This window comes from Apium graveolens, chromosome 5 (genome assembly GCF_009905375.1).
Source record: "Apium graveolens cultivar Ventura chromosome 5, ASM990537v1, whole genome shotgun sequence".
NCBI classification, from domain to species: domain Eukaryota; kingdom Viridiplantae; phylum Streptophyta; class Magnoliopsida; order Apiales; family Apiaceae; genus Apium; species Apium graveolens.
The window spans coordinates 6,460,419-6,482,718 of record NC_133651.1 but is presented as its reverse complement, the minus strand read 5'-3'; the positions used below and the strand labels follow the sequence as shown (position 1 = coordinate 6,482,718).

General features: G+C 37.4%; 1 protein-coding gene across 1 annotated transcript; it reads right to left on the bottom strand.

Annotated features, from left to right (window-relative positions):
• Positions 1 to 7,003: 7,003 nt before the first annotated feature.
• On the bottom strand, positions 7,004 to 7,690 carry LOC141659700 (uncharacterized). The gene is made up of 2 exons (XM_074466627.1): positions 7,379 to 7,690; positions 7,004 to 7,273 (listed from the first exon to the last, which is right to left on the bottom strand). The coding sequence occupies exons 1-2, from the start codon at positions 7,688 to 7,690 to the stop codon at positions 7,004 to 7,006; spliced, it is 582 nt and encodes a 193-aa protein (XP_074322728.1).
• Between the last annotated feature and the right edge of the window lie 14,610 nt (positions 7,691 to 22,300).

Below are 22,300 nucleotides of genomic sequence, written 5' to 3'. Positions count from 1 at the left end.
TGGCTGAATTGGGATATGAAAAGAGTCTGACGAAACTTGGACAATTGAAACGGGCTAATATCAGAAGAGAATGGAGTTTCTTCTTCGATTGCATCACCAAGGCCTTTGGCAACAAGTGTTCAAATTTTGATGCCATCCCAATTCTAAGTCAGCACATCGGGTATGCTATTATCCATCAAACTCATTTTGATTTTGCAACTGGAATAATTGGTTTTATTGGGGATAGGATGACAGAGGATCGAGATGTTGTTTATTTTGCTAGATTCTGTCAACTTATTTATACGTATTGTACTGCTGAACCCCAGTTAGTCAGCACTCAAACCCCACCTTTTAAGGTTGCAAAAAGGTACTTTAACGACCTGATAAATGCTGACACAAAGAAATCAATGGTGAGACAATTACAGATTCCTCAGTCTGTGAAACAGATTCTGGTAAATGCTGATCCAGCTACTTACAAATCTGTTTACTCAAATGTTCAACCAACTCACCATAACCAAAATTCATCAACCTCAGTCCCTACCTCTCATTCTACTCAACCTACCCTCAGAACTTATCTCAAATCCTATCTCTCCACTTCACAGAATGCTCAACCTTCTTCTTCAGCACCTACTGTGAAGCCTACATCCTCTAAGCCAAAGAGAACAAAGACTGTTCCTCAAACATCTCAGAAGAAGCGGAGGATTACTTTGAGAGATGAATCAGATTCTGAGGATCAGATTCCATCTTCAGAACCTATGATATATGAAGCTGAGAAGGCAACTTCTCAGAAGGATTCTGCAATTGGGGGTTCTAGGCTTCTCAAGAGGCTTAGACGTATGACGGTTCCTGCAACTCCCAAGGAATCCACATCAACAAGGAAGTACAAGAAACAGAGGGCACAGAGGCCAGTTTCAGATGATGAGGAGGAAGCAGCTAAGGAAGGGGATCAGGAATCTCTGATCTCGCAAGACAAGGAATTTGCTCCAGTCACTTCTTCTCCGTCAACTCAATCTCAGGAACCTGTATCTGACAAGGCTAATTCACCTTCTATATCTCTTGTTGATCCAGGCACAAGTGCTGAAATTGATATTCAGAACTTGGTTGTGCCTGAAATACTTTTGTTAGAAGCTCCAACAACAAATAATCCTTCCACAACACCTGTTACTGATGCTGTTCAAACTCCTGAGTTATCACTATCACCTTCTCTGCATCAAGATGATGATCAGATTTTAGGTGAGCATCAGGATATGGCTGTTGATCAGAACTTAGTATCCGATCAGCAATTAGAGGATGTTGAAGCCTCCATTGCTACTCACACAGTTGTCTTATCAGAAGATACTGATTCTTTAAGTTCTGATGCTGCAAATGTTGGAGATACTGGTGAAGCTGCTACAACTGTAGATGCTGATGCAGCAGGTCCTTCAGGACATACTCCTCCATTGACTCTTCCTAAGTCTGAACTGCTAAAGGAGTTTGTTATCAGGGATGCACCAGTACCTTGGAGTGAAACTCCTGCAGGTCAGGAGTGGACTAAGGAATGGAACTCAGTTTCATGTGTTCCAAATGCTTTACATCTTGCTGAGCACTTGACTAAAGCTGATGAAATGTTAAATTCTGATGATTTTAAAACCCAGCTTAGAGTCACTGCATTGAGTACTAAACATCTACAAGGTCTTCATTCCAATACTCATGCAGAGCTACACAAGATTCAGGAGAACTTTATTAAACAGGAACAAGTTTGGAAACTTGATAAGAAAAAGTTCTTCCAACCTACCATTGACAGGGTTGCTTATATGAGAAAACTCAAGAGAAGCAACAAGCTCAGATTGATCAAATTCTGACAAATCAAGCTTCTCAGCAATCGCAACTTACTGAAATCCAGACCTCAGTGGAACTACTTATCTCTCTTTTATTACCTGCTGATGCCAAAAAGGGGGAGAAGGTAATTAAGTCCAAATGCAAAACCAACAAGTCACTGCAAGGAAAGGATGATGGAAAAGATGACCAAGGAAACTCTGGAATGGGTAGTGGTCATAGTCAAGGTAGAAGGTTTACATCAAGACAAGCTAGTCACAGAACAAGTTCTGATACTGGGAAAAGAATAAGTTCTGCTGCTGGTAAAAGGATAAGTTCTGATGAACTTCTAGATCTTGATGAGGAAATGTCAAGACAGTTATTTCTTCAAGAAAATCCAGGGATGGACTTGGAAAGTTTAAAGGAAGAAGAAGCCAGACTTAAATCAGAGAAAGTCACATCTAAATCTGAAGCTTCTGGTAAAAAGTTACTTCCAAAACCTAAAGGCATTGTGATCAAAGAAAGGATACATACTGAAGAAACTTTGGCTAGATCACAACCACAGATAGATCCAAGATCCAAGGGTAAAGAAAAGGTTGGTGAACCTATCAAGCCTTATGTACCTCCTGAGGAAGAAGAAATTACTGATGGAAAAGATAATCTTGCTCTGACTTCAAGAAAAGTTCTTAAAACAACCTCTGACATGGCTCAAGTTGTTCAGAGTCAAGAAATTGTAAGTTCTGATATTCAGAAGAAGCAAGTAACCTCTGACAGTGCTCAAGTTAACTTGATATCAGAAAATAAATCTAAAACACTCCTACCAGGATTCACTAAAGCAAAACAGACTCAATCTTTGAAGACTACTTCAAGTGGTTTTGAAGCAAGAGTAGTTACTGGAAAGGAAGCTAGAGATAAAACTGGATTGGGAAGTGCTGATGAAAGAAGAGTACACAACACTACTGATGATCCAACTTCCTTGTGTGAACCAGGTATTGGAGCAACTCCTGAAAGATTGAATCAACTAGAATCTGTACAGATGGTTTACCATACCTACTTGAAAGAATACATCATGTTGTATTTCATGACAGATGGTAGGGTTTATCATATAAGACAAAATGCCATTCCGTTGAAGTATTTTGAAGAATTGAAGCATGTATTGTTCTTACTTCAAGTGGATGACAGAATAACAGAGACTGCTGCAAACTACTTAAAGGAACAGATTCAGAGACAGAAAAGACTTTATTCTGTTAAGTCTGACAGCAGATATGTTCCAAAGTACAGAAATCACAATGGTGATATTGTTGATATGAAGCCTAATACTGCACAGATCAGAACATATCTTGGTATTAAGGGGCTTGAATTCAATCTAGAGTCTAATAAAGCTTATGTCATAAGACTAGATCGGGAGTTGAGAAAAGCAAAGATTAATGATCTCAGAGCTGCAATATTTCAAACTGGTGAAGATACTGCAGAGCTTAAAGATGTCAAACGGAGAATGATTGATGAACTCAGATATGCTGAGAAATGTTTGTTGAAGAATTATCTCAGAACAACTCCTGACATCAGAGAGATCAGAAAATGATGAAGCCAAGTCGAAGATCTACAACTGCTTAAATTCTGATATTTATACAGATTGAAGTTGTTATCAGAAGTTGAATTGGTAAAAACTTTAAGGACTGTAAGTTGTAGTTATCTTGTCTATTTCTCATGCATTTGTACTTAATGTTTTTGACATCATCAAATATATGTTAAACTTGTATATTTTGTTAATTTACAAGTTGGGGGAGATTGTTAGATATATTTGATAATGTCATGGCTAATATGTTTTATGTTTAGATTTCAGATCTTATTTGAACAGAACAAATCAGTACTTAACTGATCAGTACTTATACTGGAAGTCAGAACTTAAGGGATATCAGTACTTATGTTATCAGGAGATAGATATCAGAACTTAAGTGCTGAAGGACGATCAGATAAGGACAGTAGCTGATTAAAGTTAAGAAGATCAAGATAAACATAAGAAGAGATATGCATGAAGAAGGAATTCCGTGAAGAATGGAATACTTGGAATAGAAGATATCTGATTGATATATTTTAGGAAGCAGAATTATATTCCATATCAATTAGCGAATATCTTGTAACTGTGTAGTACATAAACACAGACATAGGGTTTACACTAAAAGTGTTATCATTATCGAGAATATTATTTAGTATAACTCTAGCAGCTCTCGTGATATTTTGTTCATCACTGAGAGATAACAGTTCCAGATTGTAACAGAGTTTATTGTTTAAATAAAGTTTGTTTTCTGTTACATAAGTTATTGAAGTTTGATTTGATTGTGATAAACACTGTATTCACCCCCTCTACAGTGAAAGTGTGACCTAACAAAACCATCATGTGATCTATGGATCTTAATGCCCAAAAAATAATTTACTGGGCCCAAATCCTTCATATGAAAGGATGTGGATAGCATAACTTTTAGTTTATCAATCTCGACCTTGCTATTCCCACAAATCAGCAAGTCGTCAATATATACCAAGACTAAGGTAATGGTAGATGGTGAGTGTATAACAAATAGACTGTAATCATATTTGGATTGCTGGAAACCCAAGGTAAGCAAGGTGACAGAAAGCTTTGAAAATCACAGTCTAGGTGCTTGCTTCAAGCCGTACAAAGATTTTTTGAGTTTACAGACAAAGTCATTGGCAGGAGCAGATTGATAGAGTTCAGAATTGACATCAAATCTGCTTCCCAAGTGATGATATCCCTGAGGGAGTTTCATGTACACGTCCAAGGACAAGTCACCATGGAGAAAAGCGTTCGAAACATCCATTTGGATTGCTTCCCAATTCTCTATTGCTGCAACTGTGAGAAGAGTCCGCACAGTGGACATTTTTGCTACTGGAGCAAAGGTCTCCAAGTAGTCTTCACCATACTTTTGTCTGCAGCCAAGGATTACAAGTCTAGATTTGTGTCTTTCTACTGTGCCGTTAGGCCTGAATTTTGTCTTAAATAACCACTTGCAGCCTATAGCAACCTTTCCAGGTGGTAAAGAGGTTATTTCCCATATGTCATTAGACTCTAGGGCTGACAGTTCTTCATTCATGGCTATCCTCCAATGTGGTGATTTAACAGCATCTTTGAAATGCACAGGATCAATGTTTGAGGTAAGTGTTGAGAGGAAGCATCGGAAAGAAGGTTGTATCTCAGTGAATACAAGATTAGAGATATGTGACACAGATTTATCAGTCACATAGTCTTGCAACCAACCTGGCTTTTGGTGGTTTCGTGTGGACTTTCTCATTGGAGGTATAGGGAAAATAGGGGTATCAGTTGTGATAATTTGAGAGGTCGTAGGTGTATCAGATGTAGGCAAAGGTGTTTGCTTTTGTGAAATAGTTGGGAAATAGTCATCAACAAAGGGCTGTGTTGGTGTCATGTTGGTTGGCAAATGAGACATATAAGAAGTAGTGCTATTGGGGTTGAAGGGAAATATATGTTCACAGAATCTGACATCTCTTGATACAAATGTAGAGTTGTCGGATAATTTCAACAGTTTGTAACCCTTTTTGAAAGGTGGATATCCAATAAAGACACAAGGCACACCCCTTGCTTCCATTTTATCAGATGTAAATGAAGGGTTGCAAGCAAATACAAGGCACCCAAATATCTTCATATTATCATAATCAGGTGGGGTTTTATATAGACAGTCATGAGGGGTTTTATTTGATAACACAACAGTTGGAAGTTTGTTCATTATGTGCATAGTTGTCATTACACAATCTCCCCAGAATTTTAGAGGCATGGAGGCTTCAAATCTAAGACATCTAGTTATTTCGAGTATATGACGGTGTTTACGCTCAACCCGGGCATTTTGTTGTGGTCTTTGTACACAAGAAGTTTGGTGAATAATACCAAGAGCAGAAAAAAACAACTGACATTCAGTGGTTGTGAATTTGAGGGCATTGTCTGACCTTATTGTTTTGATCCTTTTGTTAAAGTGGTTGTGAACATAATTTGTAAAGGTTTTAATTGTTTGTAGAGCATCTGACTTATATTGTAAGAGGTAAACCCATGTATATCGAGAGTGATCATCAACAATGGTCATAAAGTATCGATATTTATTCATAGTGCATTCCTTATATGGTCCCCATATGTCTAGGTGAACAAGATCAAAGATAGTGTGTGCATGGGAGATGCTTAAAGTAAAAGGAAGCTTGACAAACTTAGACATAGGGCAAGTGACACACACCTTGTTAGAATGTTGCACAACAAATTTGAGAGAGGGAATTTATTTGATCTTGTCCAATGGAGCATGGCCCAGTCTGTGATGCCAGAGTTCCGAGCTATTGGACGTGTCTGGAACCATGGTTATCTGCTTGGCATCATCAGTTTCATTTTCTGCTGTCATACAAGCACTAGCAGACCAGGAATTAGGAACAGCCTCTGTAGTATGATCAACCAGGTAGTAGAGTCCATTAAAAGCTTTGCCAACACCTTTGATTTCCTTGGTAGTATTATCCATTATAACACAGTGAGTTGGAAAAAATTGAAGTTGGCAGTTGAAGTCTTTTACCAATTTATGAACAGACAATAGATTATGCTTGAATGTAGGCACACACGGCACTCCTTTTAGCACAAGACCATTTTCCAGAGTTACATTTCCAGTGTGGGTGATAATTGCCTTGTCTCCCGTGGGTAAGTTGATATTTGTGACATTATTCATAGAAGTGGGTTGCTGGAGATCGTGTAGGTGGGGTGTCATATGATACGAGGCCCCGGAATCAATGATCCACTTAGTAACAGCAGCTGTGGCATTGTGACATGATATCATTCCAGAGAAGTGAACATCCAATTCTTCATCTGTCTCACATCCTTAAGAGTTTTGCATCATTTGCGGCATCAGTTTTGCCAATTGATCAAGTTGTTGCTGAGTGAACAATGGAGTGTTCTCTGTGGATGATTGTTGAGCATTTGCTGCCATTTTTGGAGCCACATTAGGTGTTCCTTCCATTCCATCTGGGATTTGATGGCTGATTGAAATTTCTGGTCCTTGGTTGCTGTTGTGTTCCATGATTTGGATGCCACGTAGGGAATTCCACCACTGTCCAACATCGATCACCTCTATGGCCCTTGCCTTCGCAGGCATTGCAGACAACAGTTCGAACATGAGCTGTCTTACTGAACATTGCCAAGTTATCATGGTCATTCTTGGAAAAATTTAGAATATCACGTTGAGCTTCTTCCTGCTGCAGATGCAGTTTCAACCGAAGGAAGGGGGAGCATAAGTAGCAATTGGCTGCGCTGAGGATTATAAACCTCATTCAATCCATTCAAGAATTGAAATAGCTTAGTTTCCTCCGCTTGAAGACTGATAGCATTCAATAGAGCCTGCACTTCAGCAGTGGGAGTAGTCACTGGGGGAAGAGTGTTTATTGCATCCAGCTCTTCCCACAAAAACCTCATAGACGTGTAATAATCATTAATAGACAAAGCATTCTGTTTAATCTCATACAGATCACGATTAATTTTATACTTACGAGAACCATTCGTTAATGAAAATCATTTTTCAAGATTTTCCCAGATCTGTCTAGCAGTAGATACAAAGAGAACAGATTGTTTAATAGAAGGAGAAAGATTAGAGGTAAGCCAAGCGATTACTATACTATTGCAGGTGCCCCAAAGATCCATTTGAGCAGCATCAGTTGTGGGTCGGCTAACAGTGCCAGTTACAAAACCCAGCTTTCTTTTAGCTCCAAGGGCTATTTCCATCGATCTTTTCCAGGAGCGATAATCTGATGAACCTTGTAATTTATCCACTTGTATAGAAGATGGTACATCTAATGGGTGAAGAAATAACGGGTTTGACATATCTTGAATCGTTATACGACCATTACCAGGGGCTGCAGTGGCCATTTTAAGATATTGGTTTACAAAGTAAAAGAAAAGATTTGTTAGTCCCTTAACAATATAGCAAGAATTACAGAAGGGGGGTTGAATGGAATTCTTGAACTTTTTCTTTAAGATAAAAATGTTCAACTCGATTATAGATATATTTGTTTTGATTAGCACAATGCGGAATATAAACTTTAATGAATCAAAACAAGAGTAATTAAAAACAAGAGTCTTTAAAACTTTCTGGTGGATTTAAACAATTCCTTCAGAGATATATTTAATATATCGAGAGAACTCTGTGTGCAGAAATGCTCACAGCTGCTTATATAAAATAGAACTACTAAGAACACAGGAAATGCTAAAGATAGTGCTTACAAAGATTTCTCTGTGTTTGTTTCTTAGCTCTCTTAGTTATTTTTCTATTTGCTACTCTCTTGGTTTATATATTACCAAGATTACAAAGTCAAAAGGACTAAATAAATATAAAATCTAACAGTCTTGATCTTTGCTGCTTTTCGTCCTCTATTACCCAGTTAATGGGCTTCCACAATGTGTTTGTATCCATCTCGACGGCTGTGTGTCAGCTTTCACTGTTCAACTGATGTTTCAATCTTGATTTTATCATCCATCGACTTTCAGATCATCCGTCGATGACTTACTTGATCATCCGTCGACTGCTATTTTAAACATCCGTTGAAAGTCATTTGATCATCCGTCGAAGCTTTGTTAAGCATCCGTTGATAGCCATTTTGGCACTTGACTTCATTTCATTTATACAGAATTACAAGACATTGCTTATGTACAGTTAATCAACCTATTCTGCATATCTCGTTAAATTCAACATGACTTATATACTACTACAGATTCTATACAAAGGTGTATACAACACTGTGCTACAAACTCATTATTACATAAGCTACTCACTCGATGGATAATAAGTTACTCATCCGTCGGGACTGAAATGAGTTATCCGTCGGGACTATAATTCTTATCCGTCGAGTGCTACATTACTTCACTAAGTAAAATCTACTTAGATGTTTTGTTTAGGTACTTATCAAGTGCACAACATATTCACAACAATCTCCCCCAATTTATGTCTACTGGAATTGTAGCCATAAATTAAGAGATACTTGATGATAACAAAACATCCTAAATATATATCTTTAAAGATAAGTAGATAAAACTGAAAGTGCTTCAACTTAAACAAGATATACAAGGTTTGGCTCACAGTCAGTTCAAGATGCTCCTCTAGCCTGAGCAGATTTTTCTAGTTTCTTGAAGGTCTGGATCTTCTTCCAAGCTTTCTGTTGTTTTCTTCAATTTGATTCTGGAGCTGTCTGTGGAATTCTAATTCATCAGATTCTGAGAGATCTAACATTTCTTGCATTTCCAAGAGAGTCTCATTGCTAGAGATACTCAATTGGTCTTCTAATCTGAAGAATCTTCTCACACCCTTGTCATCCATGAATTCCATCAGCCAGTAGGGCCTTAGATGCACTCTTATCCCTGTGTATGGGATGTTAAGAGTTTTGGGTAGTGCATCTTTGGCTCTAACACTCCTTAGCTCTTCAATCTTCTTCAATACTAATCTTCTTGCAGTTACATTAAACCCAAAGTTTTTCTTGAAGGATGAATAGACTTTGATCAACACAGCTTGGCTTTCTTGAAGTATCCTGTGAAGAGGCCACTGAATCTCCCTTCCTCCTTTGTACTTGAATACCAACCTTTCAGGTAGGTTTCTGTATGCATCAATTGCCCTTACCTCATCCAGCTCCTCCAGATAAAGGTTTAGGTCTGAGAATTCTTTGATGTCACACAAGTACAAGTAGTCTCCCTTGTTGATCTTGGGTTGAGCTTTGACTACTGCCTTGGATTTGAGAGGTGACAGCTTCACTTTCTTGACTGCCCTTGATTTTGTCCTTCTTGGCTTGGTGAGAATTGGCAAGTTGAAGTCAGGAATTGGTAATTTATCCCACTCTATTGGCTCATCCTTTGGCACAATAGGCTCTCCATGTATGTTCATGTAGGGGTCCACCACCCTTATGTCTTCAAATACCACAGAGGGCTTTGATGCTTGAGTTTCAGCTTTAGTGGATTCCATTGGAAATTGATCTTCCAATTCCTTGTTAACAATATCCAACTTTCTTTTTGTTCGTTTAGCCAGTTCTTTCTTTCTTGGAGATTTCTTCTGTTCTTCAATCTTCTTCTTTGATTCAGTAGCTTGAGAGAGAATTTGTTGAGAAGAGTTCACAGCCTGTAGCTTGGTCAAGATAGCAAACTGTTCTTTCTTTTGTTTAGACTTCTTTGCATCTAGAGCAGCTTGCCTCTTTTCTTGCTTCAATCTGGCTTCTTCTTCTTCCTTTGCATGAGCAAATTGTGGATGTCCAGCTACCACACAAATTTCCTTCCCATTTCTGAATATTTTTGCAATTCTCTTTCTTGAGGCTGAATCAGCTGGATCTTTGTAGAGGAGAATAGATCTTGACAAAAGCTTCTTTTCATCAGGCTTGGGTGTCTCATACACAGTATCCATAGGGTTCTTCAAATATGACTGTGGATAGTTTGCCTTTGGTTTAAGAATTATCTCAGCCTTTGTAGTCTTGATGCAGGAAGATTGTCCTTTCTCCAGATAGTTCATGCTCATCTCATTCACATTGATTGGCTTGACATGAGAGTGATGGATGGCTGACTGATCTGGTTCCTTGACTAATTGAAACTTTTTCTGTATTTCCTCATCAATCTTTTTCCAGTTGATCAGAGTCAACTCTTCTTTATCAGCATCTTTCAAATTTGCTGCTGATGCATTTATAAGATCTATACCATCTGCAACTGGTGGCTTGGAGATAGTAATTGAAGGTATAATTACTTTGCTGATTTGAACTACAATGTTCTCCCCCTCAGTTGGTCCTTTCTCCCCCTTACTTGATTCTCTCTCCCCCTTTTTGTTATCATCAAGTGGAGGAGTTAGGCCTTGTGCTTTAGCCAGTTGCATGAGAAGATTTGTCTGAGTCTGTTGATTTTGAAGAAGTAGAGCCACTAAATTCTCAATAACCTGGACTCGGGTCTCCAGCTTGGCTATCTTCTTGTCAGAATCTGATTCTCTTCTCAACCTTAGTAAAAGATCATGCATTATACCATAGGGCATTATTGAATCCAGCTTCTCAGAGTTGTATGTCTTTAAGTCAGCTATCTCCTTTTTCAATTCATCCATACTGATATTCTGTCTGGAGTGTTCGATCTTCATTAAGTGCAAAGAGTCTAGATGAGCTTTAAGAACAGCCTTGATACCAGCATCTGAAGCTTCCTGAAGGGCTTGCTGAATAGCTGGTACTTGTTTTACCAAAGACACCTCAAATTGTCCTAGAGTAAAGTCCTTTGCCCATGCCCATTCAGGTAAACTTAAAGCAGAACTTGGGCCTTCAGCTCCCCCTAAGTTCATGCTTCCATGCAAAGAACTAGAGTCATCATCATCAGAATTTACTCCAAATTCTTCAGATGGCTCTCGAGCCTGAGGAGGCATCATGTTTACAGCAGCTTTATCTCTTTGAAGAGATTCTGTGGTGTGCACTAAGTGCAAAGTCTGCTCTGCCTCCACATTGCCCTGAGCAGACAACAGTTGATAGGCTGAAACAGGGTGAGTAAAAGTGTCAGCATCCAAGGAAATGTTATCAATTACAGCTTTGTAATGTTGCTGAAATTGTCTTTCCTTTTCAGCATCATCCACAATCATTGACTCACTAGCAATGGCTGGTTCCATCCTTATTTCTCCAGTACCTGTTTTTCTCTCATGTTCTCTCTTTTGTTGCATTAGGGTCTCACCCTGGCTCCCCACCCTCACACCCTCACCTTCACCTACTAAGGTGGGACTCCTCTCACTCACTTTTGCCAATCCTGAATGAATGGATTGCTGAGATTCACTCTTTTCCTCTCCTTTTGCCTGGGAGCAACCCAGCCTCTCACTCAATACACTCTCCTCTCTCAGTCCTAAGAGTGATTGTATTACCACCAAATCTTCTGCACTTAAAATTATTGAAGTTTGAAGTTGTGCAGAGACACTCGACGGATAATTGATATCCGTCGGGTGAGTGGTAAAGCTATCCGACGGATAACTGCTGTTAAGCTTATCCGTCGGGACACAATCACCACTCGATGGATGAGCAATATCCATCGAGAGAGTAGAAATGAATGAGGTGGGAAGAGAAACTATTGTTGACTCTGTGTTGATTGAAGTTATTTGAGGCACAGATGTCATAATAGAATCAGAAAGAATTGGCAAGTGAGCCAACAAATCATCTAAAAGATGATGCTCACTTGCACTGGATTTTGGCTTCCCCAACAGAGTTAAAGAAGGAGAATTAGGAATTGAAGTGTTTATCATGTCCACTTCCAGTGAGTTGGTTGGTGAGTATTGTGTTTCAGTGGCTTCTATAATGAGAGATTTTGGCTGTGACTCCACATTTATTGGAGCCACATCAATCTGAATTTGAGAAGGTGCAGGGACTGTGTCTTTAGCACCAGTTTGCACTAAGTGTGTGCCCTGTGCATCCCCAGTTGTTTTGGATTTCTTCTTTCTAGTATAAGTTTGGTGTGAGCTTGTGTCCCTAACCCTCTTAGTCTGTGCTCTTGGATGAGAGCTTTGTTCAATAGCCACATCCTTTTGGGAGGATGCAGCTAGAAGTGAGCTTCTGTCCTTTTTAAGCACTGCAGTTTGTTGGGAAACTGCAGTGTGGCTAGGCTGGGATTCACTCATCTCTCCAACCTTATCCTTAGGGTTTCTTTGATGTTCACCCCTTCCCTCACCTATCTTACCCTCCTTCACACTCCCCTCTTTGGCTTTGGTAGATTTTTCAACTGGTACCTTTTGAGAGATACCAGAGGGGGTTTTCTTTGATTTGGATTTAAGAATTGCAGTTGTTTTGGCAGCTTTGGTAGGCAACTGTTTGGTCATTGTCACAGTTGCCATAGCTATGCCTGATGTCAAAAAAATAGAAGGGATTGGAATAGTTGAGGGTGGAGATGAACTTACCTCACTTACCTGAGGTGTCAGCATTACAGGAAAATAGAACATTGGCACATCCCTGTGATGGTTGGCTCTGTTCAAATCTGCAATGATTCTTCTCTCTTGAACCCAACAAGCTAATTTGTTGGTTGGGTTCTCAAGTACAATCTCTTCACAAAGATGGTTAGCCAAAAGCATAAAAAATCTAGCATAGTAAATATTCTTTCCTCTTTTGGCTAAGTCACCTAGTTTAAAACCTAACTCATACACAACCAGGTCACTAAAATTGTAATATTTGTCTGTAACTAGCATGTATAGCATGTTAAGCATGGAAATGTTCACAGAATCAAAATTACTGATTTTTCCAGAAAAGACCTTAGTTACTACATCACACAAGTAACTTCATTCCTTTCTAAGACCTAGTCTTCTAATTTCACTTAGTTTTGCAGTAGAAAGTGCATAATGAATGGAATTTAGCATATTGACAATATCAGTGTCAGTGTGTGGTACAGTAACATTATCATCAGGAATCTTAAAACACGCTTTTATTACATCACTATTGATACAGAAAACATTATCTTTGATGGTCAGAGTGATGGTTTTGTCAGTAGAGTTGTAGATTCCTGTTGTCCACATCTCCTCAACAACTTCACAATAGATTGTGGGTGATTCCAGCATAGCAAAACTTAACTTGCAGTTCTTCACGAAGTCCATTATCTTATGATAGTCTTCAGATTGCTGAATCCCCTTATTGACCAAGGCAGTGAAATTGTTCTTCTCATAGATGAACCCAGTCTGTGACATGATCTTTACTACGGGTTCCATTGTTAGAGAAGAGATGCTTGAAGAGAAAGAGGATTTTTGCTTGAGAGAGAATGAAATAACACAGTTGAATTTGAGAATGATAAAAGAAAATGATTAGAATAAAATAAGCTTTTATACTCTACTCAAAATCAACGGATAAAAATAATAAAGAGAAGTAAATTACCCAATAGAAATTGCCTAAAATAACCGTTTTAAAATAAACTTTAAAAATTCCACCCATTATCCGTCGTGTAACGCTTACAAACTGTAAGTATACTCGATGGATAATGTTCAGGGAATTAACGGTTAAGATTTAGACACTTCGACGGATGAGGATAAGATGTTATCCGTCGAGCTTGAAAATATTCCAGAAAAGTAATTGATTTTTATTTACAATTTGTATATCGACGGATGACTCAACCCGATGGATAATGGTCATCCGTCGAGATACAAATTTTGACTTAGCCAAAATTTCATCCAAGACCAAAAATCAACTAAATTTCTGGCTTCTTTTCAACTTGCAAGAATAATTCAGATAAATTCAAGAGTAATTAAGCATACCTAACTCACTTACCAACCTAAAAAAGGTGGATTCATCCAGTGGCTTGGTAAAAATATCTGCAAGTTGCTTCTCACTTGGAACAAAATGTAACTCTACAGTACCATTTATTACATGTTCCCTTATGAAATGGTACTTGATGTCTATATTCTTTGTCCTTGAATGTTGCACTGGATTTTCAGTGATGGCAATTGCACTTGTGTTGTCACAGAAAATAGGAATCCTTTCAACTTGCAAACCATAGTCTAGCAATTGATTTTTCATCCATAAAATATGTGCACAGCAACTGCCAGCAGCAATATATTCAGCTTCAGCTGTAGAAGTAGAAACTGAATTTTGCTTTTTACTGAACCAGGACACAAGCTTGTCTCCTAAAAATTGACAGGTTCTTGTTGTGCTTTTTCTATCAATTCTGCAACCTGCATAATCTGCATCTGAATAACCAGTTAGATCAAAACCAGAATCTCTAGGATACCAAATGCCAAGGTTTGGTGTTCCTTTGAGATATCTGAAAATTCTTTTAATAGCTATCAAATGAGACTCTCTATGATCAGCCTGAAATCTAGCACACAAACATGTAGCAAACATTATATCTAGCCTACTGGCTGTTAAGTACAGAAGTGAGCCAACCATGCCTCTATAACTTGAAATATCCACAGTCTTTTCAGTAGTGTTTAGTTCAAGCTTAGTTGCAGTGGCCATGGGAGTTTTTGCAGATGTGCAATCCATTAGATCAAACTTCTTTAAAAGATCAAAAATATATTTAGTTTGACTAATGAATATTCCATCACTAACTTGCTTAACTTGTAAACCAAGAAAGTAAGTTAGTTCTCCCATCATACTCATTTCATACTTGCTTTGCATCAGTTTGGCAAACTTTTTACAAAGTTTCTCATCTGTAGAGCCAAAAATAATATCATCTACATAAATTTGAACAAGTATGCTAGAGCCATTCACATTTCTGAAAAATAAAGTTTTATCTACAGTACCTCTTGTGAAGTGATTTTCCAAAAGGAACTTTGATAAAGTGTCATACCAGGCTCTAGATGCTTGCTTCAGTCCATAAAGTGCTTTCAGTAGATAATAGACATACTCTGGGAAATTTGGATCTTCAAAGCCAGGAGGTTGACTTACATACACTTCTTCCTCCAAATCTCCATTCAGAAAGGCACTTTTGACATCCATTTGATAGACCTTGAAATTGGCATGGGCTGCATAGGCTAAGAAGATTCTGATGGCTTCAAGTCTTGCAACAGGAGCACATGTTTCATCAAAATATATCCCTTCTTGCTAACAATAGCCTTTAGCAACCAATCTTGCTTTGTTCCTTACTACTATGCCATTTTCATCCATCTTGTTTCTGAATACCCATTTGGTGTCTATTAGATTCTTTCCTTTAGGCTTGGGTACCAGCTTCCATACTTTATTCCTTTCAAATTGGTTTAGCTCCTCTTACATAGCTAAAATCCAATCAGGGTCTGATAAGGCTTCTTCTACCTTCTTTGGTTCTTCCTTAGACAAGAAGCTGTTGTTTAGACATTCTTCTCGAGTTGCTCTCCTGGTTTGAACTCTGGAAGAAACATCACCAATAATCAGTTCAAAGGGGTGATCTTTTGTCCATTTTCTTGGTTGAGGTAGATTAGCCCTAGATGAAGAGACCTCAATGTTGTCTTGATGTGTGATTGAGTTTTGATTGCTAGAAACTCCCCCTGAGTTTGTGGATCTTTGATTTGAGATTGGGGTGCTTTCTATGGGTGATCTGCCTTGACTTTCTGCTCCTTTTGATAACCCGACGGATGGTGAATTTTGAGTACCGACGGATGAGGCAGGTTGTCTTCCGACGGATAATACAGATTGCCTTCCGACGGATGAAGCATTATGTAACTCGACAGATGTTGAGTTTTGTGCTTCATTTGTAGTAAATTTGTCTGCATTATCCTTAGACACTGTTTCTTGATCACTCTCATCATCACTTTCATCACTGACCATCTCAATATTGTCGAATTTGAGGTTCTCATGGTAATCTCCATCTTTTAGTCCTTCAATCTTTTTATCATCAAACACAACATGTATAGATTCAACAACAATGTTGGTTCTTAGATTGTAGACTCTATATGCTTTACCAACAGCATATCCAACAAAAATTCCTTCATCTGCTTTAACATCAAACTTCCCATTTTGATCAGTTTGATTTCTCAGAATATAGCATTTACAGCCAAAGACATGAAGAAAGTTCAGAGTTGGCTTCTTGTTCTTGAACAATTGATAAGGTGTCTTGCATTTTGCTTGATTAATCAGAGAGATGTTCTGAGTGTAGCATGCAGTGTTGACAGCTTCAGCCCAGAAATATGTTGGTAATTTTGATTCTTCAAGCATTGTCCTTGCAGCTTCAATAAGAGATCTATTCTTTCTTTCCACTACTCCATTCTGTTGTGGAGTCCTTGCTGCTGAAAACTCATGCAGGATCCCATTTTCCTCACAGAATGCTCTCATGACATAGTTCTTGAACTCAGTTCCACTGTCATTCCTGATTCTTCTAACTTTGAAATCAGGATGATTGTTAACTTGCCTTATGTGATTGATGATGATTTCACTAGCTTCATCTTTGGACTTTAGGAAATAGGTCCAAGAAAACTTTGAGAAATCATCTACAATTACTAGGCAAAATCTTTTCTTTGAGATTGACAATACATTGACTGGTCCAAACAAATCCATGTGAAGCAGTTGCAGAGGTTCTTCAATTGTTGAATCAAGTTTCTTCTTGAATGATGCTTTAATTTGCTTCCCTTTTTGGCAGGCATCACACAGTCCATCCTTTGTAAACTCCACCAGAGGAATGCCTCTAACCAGCTCTTTCTTTACCAGCTCATTCATGGTCTTGAAGTTCAAATGGGATAGCTTCTTGTGCCATAGCCAACTTTCATCTTGACTTGCTTTACTGAGAAGACAAGTTACAGATTCTGCTTTAGTTGAGTTGAAGTCAGCTAGATACATATTTCCTCTTCTCACACCAGTGAGAACCACTTTGTTGTTTTGATTATTAATCACAACACAGGTTTCTTTGTTGAAGGTTACTGAGTTGCCTTTATCACAAAGCTGGCTGATACTCAACAGATTGTGTTTTAGACCATCCACTAAGGCAACTTCTTCAATGATGACATTGTCCTTTGAAATCAAGCCATATCCCACAGTATAACCTTTGCTGTCATCTCCAAAAGTGATACTTGGGCCAGCTCTCTCTTCAAACTCTGTGAGCAGGGTAGAATCACCAGTCATGTGTCTTGAACAACCACTATCCAAGTACCAAAGATTCCTTCTGTTTCCCTGCACACATCAAAATCAAATCAAGTTGATTTTGGTACCCAAGTTTCCTTGGGTCCTGCCTTGTTAGCTTTCTTCTTCTGTTTCTTACGTCTTAACTCATTTGACTTAGGAATTTCAGATTCTTCCTTAGTCATTTGGGTTGGGCCTTTGAAACCACTAGATGCAACAGAATTATTATGCATGTTATGGCTAACAGGAAATGGCATGCTTGGTGCAAACATGTTATTCCAGTAAGGCATGCTAAATGGCATTTGAGGCATATTGTATGCAGCATAATATGGATTAGGTGCAAATGGTATATTAGCAAACTGTGCATTCATGTTCTGTGTAGGCATAGCATTAACAGGCATAGGAGGCATGGCATTCATGTTAGAGAATTGAGGCTGAACAGACATGGGAGTAGGCATGGCAGATTTGCAATTAACAGACAAATGATTTACACTACCACATTTGACACAGATTTTTCTAGGAGCATATTTGTCAGGTGTGTAGTTATTATATTTGTTAATCCCTACTTTACCATTCCTATTGTTTTTCCTTTTAGTCTCTGTTTTTACCTCTATCTTCTCAAGTCTGTCACTCAACTGTTTGATAGTCATGTGACCAACATTAGCCTTCTTCCCTTTCTTGGTTTGACTTGACTCCCCTGAAACAAAGTTCTTGGAAACAGACCCATACTTTTCATTTAGCTTGGTTAATTTGGCTTTGCTAATGGGTTTGCTCACAGCCGACGGATGAGGATTTTTATCATTCGACGGATAACACATTTTGTTATCCGACGGATAGTCCTCATCATCCGTCGAGTCTACATCTGTCAGCAATCCATCTACCAAAATAGGTTCTAGTTTCTCCTTATTCTTTTTCCAGGCTTCATCACAAAAGGACTCAATTCCTTGAACCTTGGTGATTTGAGCATGAACATCTCTGGATGTTTTCCATGCTTTAATCACCTCCTGTTCACGATCGAGCTGCTTCTTTAAAATTTCTTCCTTTTTCAAGGACTCAGTTAATTCCTCCTTAGCAATTCTACACTCAATTTTTAGTTTCTCAAACTCAACAAACTGAGACTCAAGCACATTATTCCTCTCACTCAAAAACAAGTTATTTTCTTTGATTTTAGCATTTTCTTTAGTGAGGGACTTAAGTGTAACACGCAAATGATACAATTCTGTAGACATGTCATTTATTGCATCATTACACTCAGCTTTAGATAAATGTGCAAGGTTTGTAGTAATTACCTGATTGCTTGAGGAACTTGTCTCTGTTTCATCCGACTTGGCCATAAGGGCTAGATTGACATAGCTGACATCCTCAACTTCATCCAAACCATCAGCTGCCCAGTCATTCTCTTGTGTAATAAAAGCCCTTTCCTTCTGTTTGAGTAAATCAAAATATTTTTGCTTATAATCCACAGACTCAAATCTTTTCTTACTGGAATCTGACTTTCTACACTCATTTGCAAAATGCCCTGCCAAGCCACATTTGAAACACTTGAATTTTGATTTATCCACCATGTTTCTATTTGTCTTGGCAGCTCCAAAGTTCTTCTTGAACTTGAGCTTGGAAAATCTTCTTGAAAGGAATGCTAGGTGCTCATCAATGTCCTCCATGTCATCTTGACTCAAAGAATCTTCACTTTCTGCAACTAGCCCTTTACCCTTGCTTTCACAGGCCTTTGAAGTTGATTCCACAGCTTCCATCTTCACTTCCTTCTCCTTTTCCAGTTCAGCCACTAGTGCAATGGATCCTCCTTTCTTCTTTCCTCTCTCCATTCTTTCATCCTGCTCTATTTCAAGCTCATAGGTCTTCAGAATGCCATACAGTCTCTCCAAAGTAAACTCCTTATAATCTTGTGAGTTTCTCAATGAGACTGTCATTGGCTTCCATTCCTTTGGAAGAGATCTGAGAAATTTCATATTGGATTCTATAATCTGATAGACTCTTCCATGCAATTTAAGAGCATTTAGTAGCTTTTGGAATCTACTAAAAATATCAGTGAGTGACTCACTTTCTTCATTGTGAAAATGCTCATATTGCTGAATCAGGAGTTGCATTTTATTTTCTCTTACTTGCTCAGTACCATCACAGATTATCTGTATTGTGTCCCAAACTTCCTTGGCAGTCTTGCAGTTGATGATGTTATCAAACATATCTGCATCAACACCATTGAACAGAATGTTCATGGCCTTTTTATCTTTCCTGACTTGTTCAAGATCAGGATCAGACCATTCATGCCTTGGCTTTGGAACTGATGGTTCATTTCCTGTTGCAGCTCTTATTGGAACATGAGGGCCTCTTTCTATGCAGTCCACATAGGCCTCATCTTGAGAAAGCATATGAAGATGCATCTTTACCTTCCAATGATGGTAATTATCTTTATCAAGAAAAGGAATCTTGACTCCAACATCTTTCTTGTTCATCTTGCTGAATTGTTTTGATCTTTAAACTCTTTGTAGATTAAGAGTTGGCTCTGATACCAATTGTTAGTCCCTTAACAATATAGCAAGAATTACAGAAGGGGGGTTGAATGGAATTCTTGAACTTTTTCTTTAAGATCAAAATGTTCAACTCGATTATAGATATATTTGTTTTGATTAGCACAATGCGAAATATAAACTTTAATGAATCAAAACAAGAGTAATTAAAAACAAGAGTCTTTAAAACTTTCTGGTGGATTTAAATAATTCCACCAGAGATATATTTAATATATCGAGAGAACTCTGTGTGCAGAAATGCTCACAGCTGCTTATACAAAATAGAACTACTAAGAACACAGGAAATGCTAAAGATAGTGCTTACAAAGATTTCTCTGTGTTTGTTTCTTAGCTCTCTTAGTTATTTTTCTATTTGCTACTCTCTTGGTTTATATATTACCAAGATTACAAAGTCAAAAGGACTGAATAAATATAAAATCTAACAGTCTTGATCTTTGCTGCTTTTCGTCCTCTATTACCCAGTTAATGGGCTTCCACAGTGTGTTTGTATCCATCTCGACGGCTGTGTGTCAGCTTTCACTGTTCAACTGATGTTTGAATCTTGATTTTATCATCCGTCGACTTTCAGATCATCCGTCGATGACTTACTTGATCATCCGTCGACTGCTATTTTAAACATCCGTTGAAAGTCATTTGATCATCCGTCGAAGCTTTGTTAAGCATCCGTTGATAGCCATTTTGGCACTTGACTTCATTTCATTTATACAGAATTACAAGACATTGCTTATGTACAGTTAATCAACCTATTCTGCATATCTCGTTAAAGTCAACATGACTTATATACTACTACAGATTCTATACAAAGGTGTATACAACACTGTGCTACAAACTCATTATTACATAAGCTACTCACTCGATGGATAATAAGTTACTCATCCGTCGGGACTGAAATTAGTTATCCGTCGGGACTATAATTCTTATCCGTCGAGTGCTACATTACTTCACTAAGTAAAATCTACTTAGATGTTTTGTTTAGGTACTCATCAAGTGCACAACATATTTACAACAAGATCAAGTTTTGATGATTGAGAAGGTTAGCTCTAATTCATCACTACAGATTGAGGCTCTGATACCATGATGACAAGATTGTCAAGAACAAGTAAACAAAGTATTTGCCAAATGTAGATGAAGAGCAAATGAGATCCAGAAAGCCAAAAAATTATCAATCAATCATACTGATCTTATCCTTTGGTCCCCATACATGTAGAGTGCACAAGCAGACAAAATAAACTAACAACCTAGCCTAGTCACACCACACACCAACTAGGAGTTAGATAATATTAGGAATATTTCAACAAAGAAATAGAGAAAATATTATTACAAAGATTATTTGTGACATTTTTCTTATCAAACTTTATTGTAAAACAAGCATTAATATAGGTTAAACATATGTCAGTGTTTAATAATGTCCGAGGGTCACGAAAAATTGAAATATGTCAAAATTTGAAAGAAGATAAATTAAACGATATATCTAAAAAGCTAGTTGTAACACTAGGTTTGGGGTTTTTAAAAAAAGTAGGTCTTTTCTTTTTATAAAAGTATTATTTTATCTTTACATAAAAAATAATGTATTCGATGAAAGATTGCTTATTGAGTTTAAATTATAAGTCTTACTTTGAACATAACTTATTAATCTAAGGATGAGAGAATTAAATTAGAAAAATGTTTTATCTCCTTTAAATTACAATACTCTTAAAATTTTCCAAAATTTTGACCTTTCCTTAAGGAAATTACGAGTTTAAAATATAACGTATTAAAAAACACGATGTAATGGTATTACTTTATTATTGCTTAAATTATTAACAAAATTTTAGGTGTATAGTAAATAGCTGTTTGACTCTATTTTAATATTAATGTTATTAAAAGCTCATAAACAATTATGCATTTCAACGTATATCACCAATAAGGAAAGTAATTATTTTGTTACTTAAATTGAAGTAATTCGGAATTTGAAAATGATGAATCGAAATTCAGAAATAATGTGAATGATGGAAAATATTTAGCTGGACATGCATTAGTTTGTTTATATTTTAATGATAAAATTTATGTTCCTTAATTTGCTCTGAATTTTGAATTTGGTCAGGATTTTGAATTTTACGACGCTTTTCAATGATCATTTTTTGTATTTTAAACATAAATATTGATTTTATTACTTTTAAATCAAAATAATTAAAACTAAAATTTTAAAATTTTGGTTAAAGTCTTTGCGAATATATGTTTCTACCAATTTAAAATAATTCAATTATCTCGTGTATCTAATAAAATGAGTTATCTTTGGTTCGATTTCTACAAATTATTAACAACCAGATCTGACAATTTGTTCGTTTCGTTTATTTTCGTGTCGTGTATTTTTGTGTTTCGTGTAATGAATGTCTAAACCAAACCCGAACCGTTAAGGATTCATTTTATTTCGTGTTCGTATACCTTTATTTCGTATACGTTTCGTGTCA